The 18458-nt window shown below is 55.3% G+C and overlaps 1 protein-coding gene across 1 annotated transcript in view; it reads right to left on the bottom strand.

The window, feature by feature from the left end:
* Positions 1-5887: 5887 nt before the first annotated feature.
* The window catches only part of CASTOR2 (cytosolic arginine sensor for mTORC1 subunit 2), a 55473-nt gene continuing 42902 nt past the window's right edge, over positions 5888-18458 (bottom strand). Inside the window, exons 3-9 of the mRNA XM_063088545.1 lie at positions 15934-16127; positions 15615-15747; positions 14936-15059; positions 14041-14151; positions 13538-13620; positions 11678-11772; positions 5888-11594 (exon numbers count right to left, since the gene is read on the bottom strand). Of these exons, the coding sequence (XP_062944615.1) occupies positions 11529-11594; positions 11678-11772; positions 13538-13620; positions 14041-14151; positions 14936-15059; positions 15615-15747; positions 15934-16127 (806 nt within the window). The 3' untranslated portion in view covers positions 5888-11528. The remainder of the gene's footprint in view (positions 11595-11677; positions 11773-13537; positions 13621-14040; positions 14152-14935; positions 15060-15614; positions 15748-15933; positions 16128-18458) is intronic.

Below are 18458 nucleotides of genomic sequence, written 5' to 3' on the forward strand. Positions count from 1 at the left end.
TTTTAGGTTTATCCCAGTAAAGTTTTCCTTAAACTTGAAGTAGAAATTGGAAACCATGTGTCACTTTCCTCCCTGGAACTCCTGGTTAGGTCCGGTCTGCAGTGGCCTGGTTACCCTTCATTGAAAGAGCCACGTTGGTTTACAGACAGTGCCCCAAGAGGCCAGGCTGGGGTCACGCCAGCTTGGGATGGTAGGTGACGGTGGGCTCTGTAGAAGTGAGTTTTCTTTTCTTTGTTTTTGTAAAGATGACCAGTAAGGGGATCTTAACCCTTGACTTGGTGTTGTCAGCGCCACGCTCTCCCAAGTGAGCTAACCGGTCATCTCTATATAGGGATCTGAACCCGTGGCCTTGGTGTTACGAGCACCACACTCTCCCAAGTGAGCGATGGGCTGGCCCTAGAAGTGTTTTCTAAACCCCACCCAGTGGTAGACAAGATACACACCAATACTGAACTCAGCCTTGTGCATTGCAGCCAATGTAAAATAAGGTGTGTCCCTGGGTTTGTCTTAAAACCCAGTTTATTCCAGCCAGGCTTTTTCTGTGCAGCCGGGCAGCTCTGTGGGTCACAAGGGCTGTTAGTGGTAGCTCCCCTGCCACGGACCAGGCCCTCTCCCCACTTGTCACCTGTGCTCATGTCTTAGCATTTGTCCCTAATTCCCCAGCCTCTCCCAGCACTGGACACACACATGCATAGAAACCCTGCCATGCCATTACCTTGGTTGCTATGATTTACCATTTTTTTCCTGTGAAAAGTCAGCATTTGCAAGCTGCGGTCTCCTCTATTTTTAGTGAGTGTGTGGAGGACACCCTGGAGGAAGTGAGCCATGTGTCATCTCCAGTGTGTCCTCTGGTCATTCTCTCTTACACTCAGACTCTGTCCATTAATCTACATTGGGGTCAGCAGCCAAGGCCAGAGAGGAGCCCGAGTGGAAGGTGCTGTATGTCCAGTTATCAGCCACTCGGCAGCCACCACCATCTCCCTTGATGGAGATATTCCCAAAGTGCATGGGTTTCAGTCTTCTGTCCTCTTAGCCCCTGCCCGTTGTGCAGGCCACTGCTCCACGATGACTTCTGGGGCAGGGGATGGCTCTTACTGGCATGAAAAACTTTAAATGAGCTTACAAAAGCCTGCCATTCTTGTTGTCAGTCTCACTGGGGTGCTATCAAGATTGTTCTGGTTTCTTGACTATGTGGCTGGTCCATATGTTCCCTAATTCAGGACAGACTCTTACTTACTGTGTTCCGGGCGACAAAGTCGAGTCCTGCGCAAGATGCAGTAGTGAGAACACCCTGACTTGGCCCAGCAGCTCGCAGCCTTTGGCCGAGTGCCCAGCACTGCACTTGACCAGGGCCAGAGTGCAGGATGCAGTTATGAGGATTCTTCCCTCCTGGTCCCAGCACCTGAAGGGGGTCCAGCTGCCCCTCCTGAACAGCGGTGGGAGTCGCTGGATCTGTTGTGAGGGCCGTTCTCCCTGCAGTCCATAGCATTGCCCCAGCTTATCTGTGCAGCCTGACATGATGCACCCTTTCAAATGGCCTTGGGGATGGCACCCAGCACTGGCACAGCCAAGGTGGCCTGCTCTGCCTGTGACTGTGCATCAGGAACCTCTCCCCTGGCCTGACGATGGTGCCCTTGCTGTTATCTCTCCCAGGTGCAGTACCCAGCCACCCTCAGAGACTCATCTTCACCAATCAAGGGATTCCAAACTGGCACACCAACCTTGATATTTAAAGTGGAGACAGCAGCAGCCCCAATTCAGCTTATGCTGGAGACAATGTGTGGGGTCCCTCTAGCTGTCCCTCAGATCTGGGGTCACCCTGAGGTGCATACTCAACAGTCAAGTTTAAAAGGATAAACCCAGATGCTGTTGTCACCTCAAACCAGGAGTCAGCTGTCTTGCTAGGGAGGCAAACAGGTGGGATATAGCTGGTGGTGGGGGGGGAGGCTCATGGTAAGGACCAGAGAAACGACTTGCTCTTGCTCCGGTGGTGGGTGGCAGCTGACCCTCATTCCAATGGGAGAATACTGATGAAGGAAAGGATTGGTTGGCTATGTCCTGAGCCCCTGCTGGACGCCAGGGCCTGCTGGGTGCTGGGGGGTGAGGTGGGGAGAGGATGCTGCATCTGCTCCAGCTGCACCTCGGGCAGCCTGCCTCGGAATTGTCTGTCTCACAGGGAGGACATCAAGATGAGGCCACCTGCCCTGCAGAGCAGCCAATGAAACAGTGTTCGTAGTGGGAACTTTGGGATTCCTTTGGGCAGATTCTACCTTTAACCCCTGGATTCTCAACCCTGGCTGGACAGTACTGTACAAGAGAATCATCTGGGGAAATTTTTCAAATTATATACCACATTTTGTGCATTTATTCATTAGTTGATGGGCAGTTGGGTTGGTTCTACTTTTACTACTTTGAATAATGCCAAAATGTTCAAATATAAGTTTTATGTTGCTCCAGTTTTTTATTTTTGAACATTTCTGTCCAAGTTTTAGTGTGAAGGTAAGTTTTCAGTTTTCATGGGTATATACCTAGGAGTGGAAGTGCTGGGTCATTTGTTTAGTTCTCTAAGCTTTGACGCTTGTATCATTTAATTTGCAACACACTCTGCAAGTTCCAAGATACCTACTGTTTACTCTCCTGAATGCAGCTTGGGCTGTTCCCTGTGGGCTGGTTGGAGGCTCTCTGCCCGAGTCCCTGCATTCCTGCTTCACGCTGGGACCCCTGGGCACCCAGCACTCAGCAGGGCTAAATGATGTGAGTGGGAGATGGGCCCTGGGTCTGGCTGATGGCTGCCAGAGTTCCTGCTGGCTCTGCTCAGGTAGATGCAGCTCTTGGAGAAGTGTCCCAAGCGTGATGCTCTGTCCCTGCCCTTGGCGAGATGATCTTGTTCTTCCCTCTGTCTTATTGTTCCTTTTCTCTGCTACCCTTCACTGTGTCCATGGGAACCTTAACAGCCAAGAATGGTCGGAACGATCACCTTCCTTTCTTGGCTGTCCTTTACACCATGCATCCAGACCTGTTGCTTTTTCTACCACATTACATTACTTTAAAAAAAAAAATCAAGGCGTAAGTCATAACATGAGGCCATTCTACAGTGTATATAGTTCAGTGGTTTTTAGCATCCTGTGTTGTGCAACCATCAGCATGATTCCAACCCACACATTCCCTTTCGGTGCTTGTTTTTTTCTAGCTTTCTTTACCATCAGGAGCTACCCGCCCCCCTCCCTTGGATGAAGCCACATAATAAAACCAGGGAAGGCGAAGTAACCTAAGATAATGCCCTTTCCTTCTGCCGCCTTTGCTTGCTTCTGTTAATTTTTATTTTATTATTATTATTATTTTTTATAAAAGATGACCGGTAAGGGGATCTTAACCCTTGACTTGGTGTTGTCAGCACCACGCTCACCCAGTGAGCAAGCCGGCCATCCCTATATGGGATCCGAACCCGTGTGGCTTTGGTGTTATCAGCACCACACTCTCCCAAGTGAGCCACAGGCTGGCCCAACTTCTGTTAATTTTTGAGAGAAGTTGCAGAGCCTTTAAAACTATATCGAAGGGCTGGCTGGTTAGCTCAGTAGGTTAGAGTGCGGCCTTTTAAGACCAAGGTCAAGAGTTTGGATCCCCACACCGGCCAGCCACCAAAAAGCTATACTGAAACCAGGACTGGCTGAATGAGACTGAATCATGGCAGGGGTAGAGTCCTGGCGTGGGTGAAAGCTCCCCAGGGGATTCTCATGTGCAGCTGGGGTTGAGAACCCTGCCAAGTAGAAGCCAAAGCTGCACTGCAGGAGGAACTCTTGAGGGAAGGAGGCATATTTTTATTTTATTTTATTTTGTCAATATACAATGTGGTTGATTATTGTGGCCAATTACCGAAACCTCCCTCCCTCCTCCCTCTCCCCCCTCCCACCCAACAATGCCCTTTCTGTATGCTTGTTGTATCAACTTCAAGGAATTGTAATAGGGAGGGAGGCAATTTAATGATTCCGAGGGGCTGGCTGGACAACAGCCAGCCGTGTCCATCCAGGACAGGTCCCGCCACCCCCAACTCTGCCATGAGAATGCTCAGAAGTCCTGTTAGCCAGCCCAGGTCCTCTCTCCTGGGAACTGAGGCTGGATACTGGCCCTGGACACCGTGTTTCCTTCCTTGTCTCATGCATATTCTGTGATGTATAACCTACTATTCAGATGCTAAGTCTGGCCTCTCTTGTGGAGAAGTCCTCAGTCTGAAGGCTTTAGCCCTTGTGTTTCATCTCCGCTTCTTTCTCTGCCTTTGCTGTTTCGTCTGCTTGGGTCCCTCTGGTCTTACCAAGCTCAATCCTCATGGTTTTTGCTGTTGGAAGTCTTTCTCCTACTGCTAGGCAGTTGGCCATTCCCTAGTCCCAGAGTATAGCACCCCCGTGTCGTCTGTCCTAACACCACACCCCGTCATGACTCATTCTGTGTCTCTACACCTCCTAGACAGGGAGCAACTCAGGTGCAGGGGCCATGAGGCTCACCTGGGTCCCCAGCACCCAGCACAAGTGGATGTGAGTGAGCAGTGGAAATTGAGGTTCTGAAGGCCGTGTAACTGTTTTGAGAGTTCTGAGGCAATCCCAGGTCTGGGGGGACATCTGAAGGACTGAGCAGGGAGGACCTTGTCTGCGGACCCCAGAAAGAAAATCCTTCACAGCAGTCAGAACTCTCCTGGGCTCAGAGTGGGGAGAGGATATCCAGTCCTGTTTTTACCCCCTTCCATCTCCAGGGCCTCTTTTCCTGTGGGCCATGGGTGAGTGGGGGTGGGAATGTGAGTGGGCAGTCGAGTGCTAAGACAGTTAGGTATAGGTCTTCAGCCCTGCCCTGCTCACACCTGCCCTCCATGGAAAATACAAGAGAGGAGCAGAGTGAAGGATATCCCAGGTCCAGAACCTTCTGGTCTCAAGCCCATCATTTTCTTGCCTGGGCAGCTACAGGATACCCGCTACCAAGAGGAAAGGAGCCAAAAGCAAGTGCCTGTGGGAGGGGTGCAGGGTGTGGCGTGCCGCTCCCACTCCCAGGATATCTTGTCTGGAGGTGTTGGCTCCTGGGCTTCTAGCACCAAGGAACCCTTCCTGGGTCTGTGACATCCACAGCAGAGCTCCAGGCTTGGGGCAGAGGCCCTGTGGGCCAGAATCCAACGCCTGATCCTCCACCACCACTGGTGAGGCCCTGTCCAGATCCATGGGCTCCCTGAGTTCTGGGCCTGTGTCTGCCAGAGATCTGGGGAGCAATTGTGGGCACAGTCGCCAGTCTCCAAGATGGCCCAAGTGATTGTCGCCTCCTGGTTCCCACCCCTTTGTGCAGTCTCCCCATGTCAAATCAGAGCTGAACTGCATGACAGCAGAGTATGATGGCAAAGGCATATGAGTTCTGAGGCTTTTACCATGGACTCTTCAATCCCTTGCTCTGGGGGAAGCCAGGCACAACATTGTGAGGATACTCAAGCAGCCCTGTGAGGAGACCCACGTGGAGAGAAACTGAGGCCTCCTACCAACAGCCAGGCCCAACTTGCCAGCCGTGTAAACTAACCGCCTGGCAAGTAGGTCCTGTCCTTAGCTGAGACCAGCCAACTGCAACCAGACACTAAGCCAGAACTGCTCAGCCCTAACTGCTCCTGAATTCCTGACCCACAGATGTTGCGACATATAAATAATGATCATTTTCAGCCACTAAGTTCTGTGGCAACATGTTATGCAGCATCAGGTAACTCATGCACCGCGTCTCGCTCTGGGGGCTGTTTCTCCAATTCTGGGTGTTCTGTCCCTTCCAGCCCCTGGCCTGTGTCCCCGATCACAGTATGGAGAAAGAGCAAGAGATGAGACGTGGCCCTGCGTGGATCAGCACAAAATCAGACAGCCGTCAGCCAACATTGTGTTTTTTCTTCATTTTAATTAACACTTTACAAAGTACAAAATATACTGTCTTTTTGGGGGGGACATTAGGTACTTTTTTCTCTCCATCATACAGTACATGAATCTCGAGAGTTTTGTGTTTCTTCAACAAAGTAAATAAGCGTGAGGGCCCTGGGGTGGTGTAGGGCTGCCAGTTCTCCCCTTCACCCAGACCTTGGGACTGATGACGTGCCACTGCTACTGCTGGTGACCCAGACACGGCATGACAGGTGGGAGCCAGAGCAGGCCGTGGGCACAAGGCCCCTGCCCTTCCCCAAGATGAGGCTCTGAGCAGGGCAGAGGCCCTGCAGAACCCACGTGCACCCACCTCCACGCACCCCGTCTCAGGATAACGGAAATGAGTTTGGCATAGCGCAAGAGAAGGGCTTGGAATTCTTTCGTTGGTAGCCCCCTACTGGTTTGGAGCCAACCCTGCTCAACTCCTTCTGGACCGTTTTCTGAACATAGGTAAACTGAGGCAGTGGAAAGGAAAACATACTGGGCTTGGCCTATCTTGGGACTTGAATTGGGCCTGCTTTTCATTCCCTCTGAGGTTCTCCCAACTTTGCTGGATGCTCTTCCAGGATGAGCCTCAGTGGGTGAGTGGCACCAGCCCTCACCACCTTGCTCTGTGAATACTGCCTTCAGGACTGGATGCTTTTGAGGAGTCCACATGGCAGGTCTAGCCCCTTCAGACTGGCTGTGTGCGCTGTCAGGCCTTTGAGGTGCAGAACCCCTGCTGGGGACACCTCTGTGTGTCACAGAGTTGTTTTAACAAGTTGAGTGGGGAGAGGCTGTCTTACCAGGGCAACCTGATCCTAACCTGGAGCTGGGGCTTGCATTCAAGTACGCTACCCACCACCCAATCACCCCTGAACATGCACTACTGAAGACTCGAAATACTGAATAAGCCAGTCCCTTTGCTCGGATCGGGGCTCTGCACATGTGCGTGCACACACACACTCACACATACATGTGTATGTAGAAACACGCACAGAACAGCGTACTGACTCCCAGGGCAGGGGGCTGCCCAGCACTTCTGACTCTCACAGCCTCCCCTCCCCTTCTACCAAGAGCCACAAACTCCTCACCACCAGGCTGCCACACATGCTGTGGCCTAGGCCACTGCCTCTACTCCAGGCCACTCCTGTGCCATCAGCCCAAGGACAACCTCAGCCCACCACTGCTCCAGCCAACAGCTCCCACCTTTACCTTCCCAAGGAGAGCGGCCTTCACAGGAGGGCCTGCAGATCAAAGCTGGGGCCACAGCCCACCCCCCCTCCTCCTCCCACAGTCTGTGGAAAGGGGCACAGGGACAATTGGGCTTGTCCTTTTGCTGCTTCTAATTTGCAAATGAAAGCAAGCAAGCTGGGATGAGCTCCAAGATGAAGGGAAAGTTATCCAGCCACAGCAGGCTCAACTGCCCCCAGGACAACTTGGCCACACCTGCCCCGTGCAGCTCTGTGGCACTGACCCATCAGCCATGGTGGCTGTGACCCTCCAGGCCTACTCGCCATGAGCACAGTCTCTAGCTGGTGTCCTTTCACTATTGGAGACTGACCTCATCCTCACACCCAGGCTGTTCATCAAGCTGACTGCTCCATCCAGTGCTTCTGGCCCCGCTCCCGGGGCCCCTGCTCCTGGAGGGCACGGATGTTGCAGGGTGTTGTCCCCCAGCCTCCTTCCCACCCCCCGTGTTTCATTCAGGAAGTGGCCTCAAAAATTCCTCAGTTGCAGGGCTGGAGTGCTCCCCAAAAGTCCCCTCTTGTAGCTGGGGCTAGGAAGAGTCCTACTGTCCTGACATCCAGATCTACAAGCTCAGAAAGACGGCCCAGGGTGACTTTTGGACCCCTAAAGGCCTGCCTGGGAGATGTGGCCGGGAGCCTGGGGATCATCTCTGAAGATCATTGGACAAATGGTGTCCCGTCCCTCCTGACTGCTGCAGCATTCTCTGATGCCTCAGAGGGGAAAAGCCCCACTAAACCAATCTTCCTCCTGCTGGACACCAAACCAGTCTCCACGGCCATGCTACCTGATGGGGGTGGCCATGGTGGGCAGCTCCGGGTCACCTGGCTCCTTCACTCCCCACCACGTCCTGCTGCCTAGGGTAGGTGGGAGGAGGAGAATGCTGGTGGTTTGGAGGCTCTGGGCCCCCCTGAATCTTGGTGGGGGGAGGCCACTGGGGTCAGGGCTGCAGGTGTCTCCAGCTCAGATGCATGTCCTGGGCTGAGGACAGTGGTGTGGGCAGCACCTTGCCTCTCAGGGGGCTCTGGAGGAAGGGGGTACAGAACTGGTAATGTCTATGTCTTCGCTGGGGCAGGACTGAGGGAGAAAGGAGTTTCTTGGGAACCAGGGAGCCCATGCCAAGGGATGGGCCCCAAAGATGCAGATCTTTACTACTGGTGGGAAGGGTGGTCACTGCATCCCCCCTCCTTGGGCTCTTATCAGTCTGTGGGTACAGGGATGGGTGAGTGGTGGGGGCAGGGTGGTGCTTAGATGAAGCTTTTCTTACCAGAGAGGCACACAGAGGCAAAGATGCACTCATGCAGCCCAGTGGCAGCTCTGCCCGCCTGCTCACCTGCCTGCCTGTGTTGATGGAGACTGTGGGGTGAAGAGCCCACCTTTCTTCCCCTCCACCTGCCCCATCAGCCAGAGCCAAGAGAACCCCAGCTGCCAGCTGGACACATTGCTCAGGCTGCCTCTGAGGCTGGGGCACAGTATGGACACCGAACGGTTGGGCAGGGAGACTGTGAGGTCTGGAGAGACCCTCACACCCAGCAAACCAGGAGATGGCTGGGGGCATGGGAAAAGGACACGTGCCGGGGATGGCCATTAGGAAAACTGCTCATATCCCCCTCTAAGAGCTGTGGAGACCAAACCATGACTATGCTACACACAGAACACAAGAGAAGCTTCTTCACACAAGCAGGAGGGTGGGAATGGGAAAAATAAGCAGCCCACTGTAGCCAAAAAGTGGGGCCCCTAGGGGCAGTTCCCACCAAGGGGGCTGGAAACACAACCTCAGCTCAGAGTTGGGCCCTTGCCCCATCCCCTCCACAGACACAACATCAAGGTCATACGTGCTTTTCTCAGTTGGACGGGGCCAGTCCCCAGGAAGAGACCTGGGAAAAGAACCTGAGATTTCTAAGCTTGCAGGTTAAAAAACAAACAAACAAACAAAAAATCAGGTAAGTCGCCAGCATAAAAACCACCATCCAAAGAGAGGGGACCCTGGACAGACAGCTGGTAGTGGGACCCATCCAGCTGGCCCAGGTCTTCAGCGTGAGAACACCAGGGAGGGGCCGTTCTGGTAAAAAGCAAGAAATGCTGACTCCATCTCCCTCGGCACCAACATCTGCCCAAATAAGACAAGGGTGTCGAGGGGCCTTGGCTGTGGAAACAGGAACGGAACCACCACCACCCCTCAGGAGACCCTCGACACCTGTCCCAGGTCGCAGACCCCTTGGGATGCTGGTTTTATTTTCTCTCAAGTCAGGTCTGAGGGATCCACTCGGCGTCTCCAGTAATCGTATTGCCTATATACTTGAATTAAAAATATATGGTGGCTCAAAACGTGCCTGTGTGCATGGCAGACACGACGGGGCAGAGGCCCTCAGCCCACAGGCACGCACAGTGGGGTCTGTGCCCACGGGCTGCGCACACAGTATATATTAACATATATATTGCTCAAGTATATATGCTATTTACAGTATATACCTCTATCAACATAAAACACAGGTATTTATATGTGTGTACAATAGATAGGTCCTAGGGAGTCTTGGGATCACACGAATCGGGGTTTTGGGGCTGACACACTTGCACGGCAGGAAGGAAGGGCACAGGATTGACATGATCGGGGAAACTGATGGGAAGAAAAATCAAGGCCTTCCAAAGACAGAAAGGGGACTCAGGGCCTAGACCCCTGCCCTGTCCGCTCGGCCACCTCCCTTTAGGGACCAGCAAACAATCTATAAGTTTTGGTTGTTTTGGAGTTTTGTGCAAAATGAATTAACTTAAAAAAAAAAAAAGTGGGTTTTTAATCAGTGTAGTGGCCCCTGAGCATCTGCAAGGATCTAGAAGATTCTCCATCTGGTGGGCTTCTGGGGCTCAGAGGGTCCTGCCCAGCTTGAGCAGCAGGGAACAGGGCTCACATAAGCCCTTCACCAGGATGAGAAATGTCCCTTTTCCTCTGACCTCTTGGAGATGGCACAACTCAGCTGCTGCCCAAGAAACAGCCTCAGCAAGCAGAAGAGCCATGGTGGGCCCTTTTGGTCCTGCATTCTCAGAAAGCGCTCCCAGCTGGAGGGGCACCAGGGCTCACCCCGCTCCCCCTGGACAAGACCACTTTCTGTAGGCTGCCACCCGCTGTCCTCCTACCCAGGGCCCTTAGGCCTCCCTCTACCCATGCTCAGACAGAACCACGGCTGGCTGGGAGCCTGTGCGGGGCGCCACAGGCTCCCACATCTTGTAACAGACCTCTGCTCCCAGCTTCCCACTCAGCAGAGAGGGCCCAGGCCCCGTGACAGCTCCAACTCCACAGAACTCACACAGGCCCCATGCCCTGAAAACAGCAACTACTGCCAACAGCAGCCTGGGCGCAAGTACGTTAAATAAAAAACTAAAACAAGGTATGATTTTCTCTATTAAGGCTCAGTTAAGCTGCCTCCCAGGTCAAGTACTCATGAATGTCATGGCCCCGGACTGTAGGGCGGGCGGGCAGGCAGGCAAGTTGGGGGCAGGGGACAGGAGGAGGATGACGGGGAGTCCTATGCTGGTCTAATCAACTGTTGGGGAGGTGGGGATCACCTAACAAACCCCAGGCCCAGAATGCTGGGGATGCCCCCGCTGGGGGAAACTGAGGCTCCGCCTGCCCGTGTAGGGTCCAGGGAAAGCAGAGTGGACAGAAGCTGGTGCTCCAGGCTGGTGGGTCTTCTGCGAGGACCTCCCTCCTCACCCCAGGACCGAGTACTTGTGGTGGGGAGGGTCTAGACAGGACCCCTCTTGGCAGTCTTGCTGGGAGTCAGGGCACAGGCCCTGTGGTTGGCAGGCGAGGTGCTGGGGGATCAGGTCCTCCCCAGCTTGGGTATCCCACCCATGTTCCTGCCTGAGCCTTGGCAGCCACCATGAGTCAAGGGTGGCCCACTGGCCTCCACTCTGAGGGAACCAGCCCTGAGTTGATGGAAACAGAGACCAGCAACCACAGTATTCAGCCTCCACCCTCACAGGGGCCTTCCCGGGCTCCACAAACTCAGCCCTGCACTGCCAGCCCCCCAAGACGCCACTGTAAGAGGTCCACCAATGTCTCGGGGGAGGACCCAGCTTCCCCTGGCATGTGCCCCTGGCTGTGGGCGAGGCTGCATGACAGGGTGGATCAGCTCACAAGCTCCTTGGACCTCAGGGATCATTCTCTGGGGTGGGGTGGGGGAAGGGGTGGGGGAAGGGTGTGGGGCCCCAGGAAGGCAGGAGGGCACGGGGAGGCCTTGGCAATTGGGGGAGTCTCCCAGAGACACCTTTCCTTGGGGTCTCCGGGGCTGGTTTTCCAGTCTGTGGAGAAATACTGCGAGAACAATCTTCGGGGTGGGGGCTGGGCCCACACAGGGAGGCGCAGGAGAGGCCCTTCTAATGCTTCTCTGCTTGACTGACCTTCAGGGCACCGATGACGCCGTGGATGTTCTCCTCTGGTACCTGAGGGCGCACCAAGCACATGCCCTGAGCCCTGGCAGTGCCCGGCCACCCTGTCCCGCCCTGGGCCTGGGCTGGACACTCACCAGTGCATGGTCGAACTTGAAAGTACTGATGTAGTAGGCGGGGATGTCTGCAGCAGCCAAGGGCTCGGAGATCTGGGCCACAATTCCACACTCATCTAGGGAAAGGGGTGACTGCGCTGAGTTTCAGGGGGCTGGCATGCCTTGGCCCCCTCCCGTTTCAGCCTCCCCCTCCCCTTCCCCCTTATGCACACAGTGCCATCCTGCACTCCCAGTCCTCCCAGAGAATCCATACCCCTACGCCCCTTGTGGGCTCAGCCCAAGGCTCTGGTCCACTGGCCAGCGATTCACTCTCCATCCGCTATGTCACGCCTCCACACGACGGCCCTGAAGCTCCCCCTGCTGGTACTGCCCTCTCCTCCCCACCAGCTCCAGAACTGCCTCCTTTGGGGAGCCTTCCCTTCCAGAACCTTCTCGGAACCACCTCCTGTTACTTTATGCATGGCAGTGACAGCCACTACTGCTGGCTCTTGCCCTGCTGAGCACATGTCACTGACACCTCATGGACTGCTCAGAATGACCCTGTGAGGTAGCTCCTACCATCCTCCTTATTTGACAGATTAGGAAACTGAGGCTCAGAGGTTATAAAGCAACTCATTCAAGGTCACACTGGTTTCTTTCCACTTCCTTCGCTGTCAATTTCCTCAGGCTACTTAATTTCCACATCCCCACAACCCTGCACCGTGCAGCAAACACAGGCTGGAGAAATGCTGGGGTCCGTGGAGGAGGCCCTGAGAGATAAAGGGTTCAGGAATCAGACCAGGAGCCTTCAGTGTACATATCCTGAGAGCAGGCCACTATCCTACCCCAGGGTGGCTCTGGCTGTGGTCTCAACGTGAGTGGAGTTAGGCGATGCTGTCCTGGCCCTGGTGGCTACCATCTGTGCATGAGCTTGATAAGAGGAAGGCTGCGGCAGGAGGCAGAACTTGGTTCCCTCATAGGCCCTTCGCCCCCAGATCAAAATGGCCTTCCAACTCCGTATCTCAGGAGCACAGCCCCCAGGGCTGACCATCGGAGCAGTCTGGGCTCTTCCTGGAATGTTCTGCTTTCTATGGGAAATCAGAGTTCTTCGATCCCCACCAGGGCTCGCCGTGGGCTGCTGAGGCACAAGCTCCCAGCACTGGCCAGAACCCACCATCCTGTGACCTACCAAGTGTCTCTTCTGGGTTCAAGCCCTCTGGTCTAACAAGGCTAGCCCAAGAAATAATTTCCAGTCAAGACAAAGCTTCACGTGCAAGCAGCTCGCTACAGTTACTTCCAGCAAGACAAGGAGCTGACACAGAGAGTGGGGTGGATAGGGTGAACTGCCCACAGCCGCCACTTGGCCCCCTGGAAAGTGCTTATGAAGAAAGCAATCTACCAAAGACACTGTCTGCACAACTGTGGCAACTGAGGCGAGACCGAGTCTTAGGGGATTATCGCGAATTTACTCCTTGTGGGACCCTGTTATTATGACTATATAGGACCAAAAAAGGCGAGGTGTTTGGGGGTGGAGGGACACTGAGAGTTACTGGGAGCTGTTGGGCAATCACATGTACTTATGTTAAGGAAACATGTTAAAAACGCCAGGAGTCACCACCTTTGAGCAGTGGGACTAAGGAGTGATTTCTTGTCCTTCTCGATTCTTATCACGTCCCCAATTCTCTAATAATAAGGAATGTATTACTTTTCCAGTGGGGGAGGCCTGCACACACCTGTCGCACACGTCAAGGGACTGCACACAACAGGGCCTTCAGGCTCTCTGAGCTTTAGTCTCTCCATCTATACCACCTAGCAGGGGCTGAGTCACCCAGGACTACGCAGAGTGATCTCAGCAATACCAGCTCCCCCCAGCCCCTGGTGCTGAAACCCACGGCAGCTCACCGAAGCCCAGGGGCTGTCCTCCAATCCGCACCATCTTCCAGAGCTCTCCGGATGCGCTGGTGAACAGCAGGTTACTAGGAAACCTTCAAAGGGAGCAAGAGAAAACCCCCAGAGGCTGGTGACAGTTGTGCCCCCTTGGCAGCCCTCCTGGACCCTCCCCTGCCCTCGGGGTGCTGATGCTGCCACAAGTGGGGCAGAGCTCAGGGCTCCCAAGGGCCACCGCTCCCAGATCCTTGACCTCCTCTCCGGCAGGGGCTTTTGGAACAGCCCCCTTGCCAAGGCCATTTGGGGTGCCCCTCCCCAGCTCCAGAGCAAGGGCTGAGGGACAAACAGCACCAGGCCACAAAGCAGGTGCGAATCCTTGCTTTGCCCCACCCTGCTGTGGACCTTGGACCACCCCTACACTTCTCTGAGCTGGGGGGGACTTATTAGGGACAAAGTGGGTGACGTGCTCATCATGGAACCCGCACTGGGGCGAGCGCCTACCCCCAGGCCTGGCTCACCTCTGCTGGGTCTGCACATCCATCACCAGGGAGATGTAGCCCTCGATGAGGGAGAAGGAGAAGAAGCGGATGTGGTCACAGTCGTCACCGGCAGCCATGGGGTCCTTCACTCTGTGGGCCGGGGAGCTGGTGAGGGTGGCCCTGCTAGGTGCCCACCCGCCCGCCTGCCCATCAGCCGCCTCGGCAGGAGGTGCTAGAAGAGGGCTGGCCTGGGAAGGCTGCGCTGAGTCCAGGCTCTAACTCTGCCTCGCTGGGTGACCTGCAGCCTGCACCTCCCTCAGTCTCGTCACTGTGCGATGGGGACGCTTCCGCTGCATTCACAGAGGTGGGTACCACACCTCATAGTGCTGGAGACCTGGCTGGTCCTTGACACAGGCTATGCTTGTCCCTCCTGCACAGGGCTTCTCTGTCCCTGTGTTTGCCTGCATCGCTCAGGCAAAGGCTGTGGTCACTGCCAGCTCGCTGGACCCTGCCCCACCCCACTTGGTGTTGGCCTAAGCTTAACACAATCTGCTCTGAGGAACAATGTTCACTAAATAAAAAAACCTGAATTCTTGGCTCTCAAGTGACTGGGCTGCCCTTGGAGCTCAGGAAGCAGTTGGGTGCTTATTACATGTGCACCCGGGGCTTCACCAAACTGTGAGGTTCCCAGGGTAGGATGCCTCCTCCTTGAGACTGGGGATTTTAGGTAGAGCCATTCCTTCCCCCATCAGACAAGCTCTCGGGGCAGGCCTGTGTCTCCTCCCTCAGACTAGCTCCTGGGGCAGGCCTGTGTCTCTTCCCTCAAATGAGCTCCCGGGGCAGGTCTATGTCCTGCCCCTTGGACTGGGGCTCCTAGGCAGAGCTGTGTCTCCTCTCGGCCCAACCTGCAGCCCGTGGAGCCTGAGGGTCCTACCCGTTGGAGTAGAACATGACATCCATGAGGAGTGTGGCAACAGCAGGCAGCGTGTCAGGGTCCAGGCTGGTGACACAGAACCTGTTGCTCGGGCTGGACAGCGGGTGGATTACTGGTCTCTGGACTGTCAAGAGCACAAAGACATCAGGTGCTGAGGCCGGGATGAAGACGAGTAGCATGGGTGGGAGGAGGGCCCAAGAAGAGGGCTGGGGTTGGCAAGCAGCTGCTCTGGGGAGCACCTAGTGAGACTCGGCCCCTGTAGCTTCCCCAGCCTCCACCACCGCCTGCAGCTCTCCCGATTCTCCAGGCTCATCTTCAGGGCCCCAGGCCTTTGCACATGCTGCGCTGGCTGCCCAGAATGCCCTTCCCAACCATCAGCACCTGCCTTAGCTCCTACTTATGCTCCAAGCTTCAGATGGACAGTCTCTGCCTCCAGGAGGCTGCCCTGACACCTGCGCTGGGCAGGAGTGGCCTCTGGCCATTGCTGGCTGTGTCCACATTTTCTACCCTTACTAGACCTTGGCAGCGGAGTCTGACCGGAACTGTTGCCCCATGCTACGCCTGGCACTCAATGAATGCTCAGTGAACAGAAGCCTGCACTCTGAAAATGGTGCTGGTCTAGGGCAGGGCCTGGTAACTTCTTGAGGTTTCCCTGCACAAATCCCCACCCCCAACTCACCCATCTTGGGCTTCACGAAGCCGTTGGTGATGCCGAGGTTCTCGGCTGCCACCGTCTCACCATTGACGACCCGCAGGATGGTGAACTCTGATGACAAGGTGTGCGTGACAAAGGGCAGGTCCCGCTCTCGCACCTGGGGATGGGAAGTGGAGGCCGTGAGTACCTGGTGGCCCCTGGACAGGGTGAGCCTGGGGCACCGACGCCTTCACTCTGAGGTTCTACCCGCAGAACCAGCTCTCCCCAGGGGAGTGCACGAGGAGCAGGCGTGCGGGTACATGGTTTGGCCTATGGCCATGCTGGGATGTAGGGTGCGGCTCACCAGGATGAAGTCCGTCTGGTAGGTGGAGAGCATGAACACTGAGATGTTCTGGTCAGCCAGTGGGGCGATGACTGACTTGGCGATCTTGGTCACACCGATGGGCTGGGAGCTGGAGAAGCTGCCACCACCGGACACCACGTTCAGGGCCAGCCAGGTGGCATCTGCCACACTCAGGTGCTCTGAGGAGGGCAGCTCTGGAGGGAGGACACAGAAGGCAGGCCTGTGACTATCAGGGGCCTTGTGTCCCCCAGGCATGGCAGGCCAGAGAGGCAGGGACTGGAGCTGGTTCTGCCATCCCAGAAGTGCTGTGTGACCTGGGCCAGCCCCACCCCCTCTGGGCCTCAGTTCCCTAATTTGTCAACAGGATGGGATTTGCCTCAAAGGTCCCTTCCTGGGAGGACTGAGCAGGGAAGGCCCTCAAATAACTTACCACATGCCAAGCAGCTCAGCTGGGCAGGAAACGTGGACAAGTGGTTTATCTGTGCTGAGCCTCAGTTTCCTCAGCCTTTGTTATTTTTTAGTTCCCACAACCCTTCTGTGTGTCAGGTGCTGCCATCACCACCATTGCACCATCTGCAACCGTCCCCATGGTTTTCAAACTGGGTTCCCTCAGACCTCCCAAGGGGGCTCTGGGTGGAGGACAGGCCAGGAGAAAACCAGGTGGGGGGCCCTGGAATTTCTCTGTCTTCTTCAGCCGGATCTGCACAATGGGCTTTTCTGGAACAACGTGCAGCTCCAGGAGGGCTCCTGAGGATGCTGCATTGTGGTGGGCAGTGATTGTCCCCCAATCCCCTCCAGAGAGCTTGGGAGTTGGCACTAGCATGGGCAGGGTGGGGAGGCTCAGAGCTGCAGCAGTCGCTGAGTCCCCTTGACTAGTTCCTGAAGACAGAATCCATCCCTTCCACCCTGTCCTGCAGAGAGTACCCTAGGGAGCCCTGACGTGGGACGTGGATGCATACATGTGCATGCATCTTCACAGACACGGGCTGCAGCCCCGAGCACAGCTGCACACAGGACTCTCCGTGCATTGCTGGACACTTGCTCAAACCTACCCATGCCAGGCCCAGAGTGGGGAAAGGGGCCAGGTACAGGAGGTGGACTCTGGCACTGTACATTCCACCAGGACCCTGCCCAGGAGGCGGGATCATTCCCAACGCACACTTGACAGTGCAGGAGCCCTGAAAGCTCACTTAGCCAGGGAGTAACAGCTAGGATTCAAACTCAGGTCCAACTCAAAACCCCAGGCTCTGTCATGATCACCAGATGGGAAGAAGTGCCAAGTACCCGGAGCTAAGAAGTGAGGGGCAGAGACTGGCTACTTAAGGGGGCTATGATGATGAAGATAAGATGGTGGTGACAATAATGACCAAGGGCTGACCAGGTGGTCTGAGGGCTGTGCTGGCCTCAGGCAAGACGGCTTCCCGGGGGGGAACCTGAGTGCGGACCACCCAGCTCCCATCTGCCAGCTCTGGTGGCCATGGTGACCACAGCCTGGCGAGCCCATCGGTCCTGCTGGCTGAGGAGGGCCAGTGGTCGGCCAGTGTGGCTGCAGTCGCAGGTGGCTTCACAGACAAGGGAAAAGGTTTGGGAAGGAGAGCCTGGCCTCTGGGCTTCCACGTCTAGCCTCTCTCTGTTCTCCAGGGCATCAGAAACGAGCTTTCTCACACCCAAGATTAGCAGAGGAAATGTGCTCCCCAGAACCCTAAGGCTCAACTCAGTTCTGAAATTCTAAGGGGCCTGCGCCTGGCAAAAGCAGGTGCTTGGTGGGGCCATGTCCTGAGCCTCCACACTCGCCGTGTCTAGGCTGTACAAGCAGAGACAGACCCAGGAGTAACCGTGAGCCAGGGTGACCTGAAGTCCAGCCTTGTTAGGTGGCTGCCCTCCAACCCAGCAGCCAACTGCAACTCCTGCAGTCCTGTTCTTGGGTGAGAGTCGTGCAGCCCAGAAGCAGCGAGTCACTCTAAAACAGCTGTTTAAATATATTTAACGATGAAATAAAAAATGCCCTTTCCATTAGAGCAGACCCCCAAAGCCTTCTTGGGAGAATCCCGGTAGGGTCGTTTATGTCACTGCATGTTAACACAATAGGACCACGTCAGCTTTTGTGACTTCACCCTCTGTTTGCCCTCCCTATTCCAAGCTCTTCTCAACTCAGAAGCACCCAGTGACTCCCTGTCCCCTTTAGTGATAAAGCCAAAGTCCTCGCAATGTTCTAACCGGCGCTACCCAATGATGACAGAGATGGTCTAGACCAGCGCTGCCAAAGGGGGCAGTCACTCGCCACACATGGCCATGCCATGGAAGAAACTGTAAATGGAATTTTAATTAATTTGAATTCCAACAGCCGCACATGCTGAGTGGCTACTGCACAGGGCAGTATCTCTGCCCATCCCAGTGCCTGCTGAATGGAGGACGAGAGGCTGGGCGGTTGTCCCAGGCCCCACCATTCCCACCCCTGCCAGCTGCACCTGTTTCTACGGGGGTAGCAGGTGTCCTCTGCTGCTCCTGTCCTCTTGGCTTAGTCT

Source organism: Cynocephalus volans, chromosome 3, assembly GCF_027409185.1.
Source record: "Cynocephalus volans isolate mCynVol1 chromosome 3, mCynVol1.pri, whole genome shotgun sequence".
In the NCBI taxonomy this organism is placed as follows: Eukaryota; Metazoa; Chordata; class Mammalia; order Dermoptera; family Cynocephalidae; genus Cynocephalus; species Cynocephalus volans.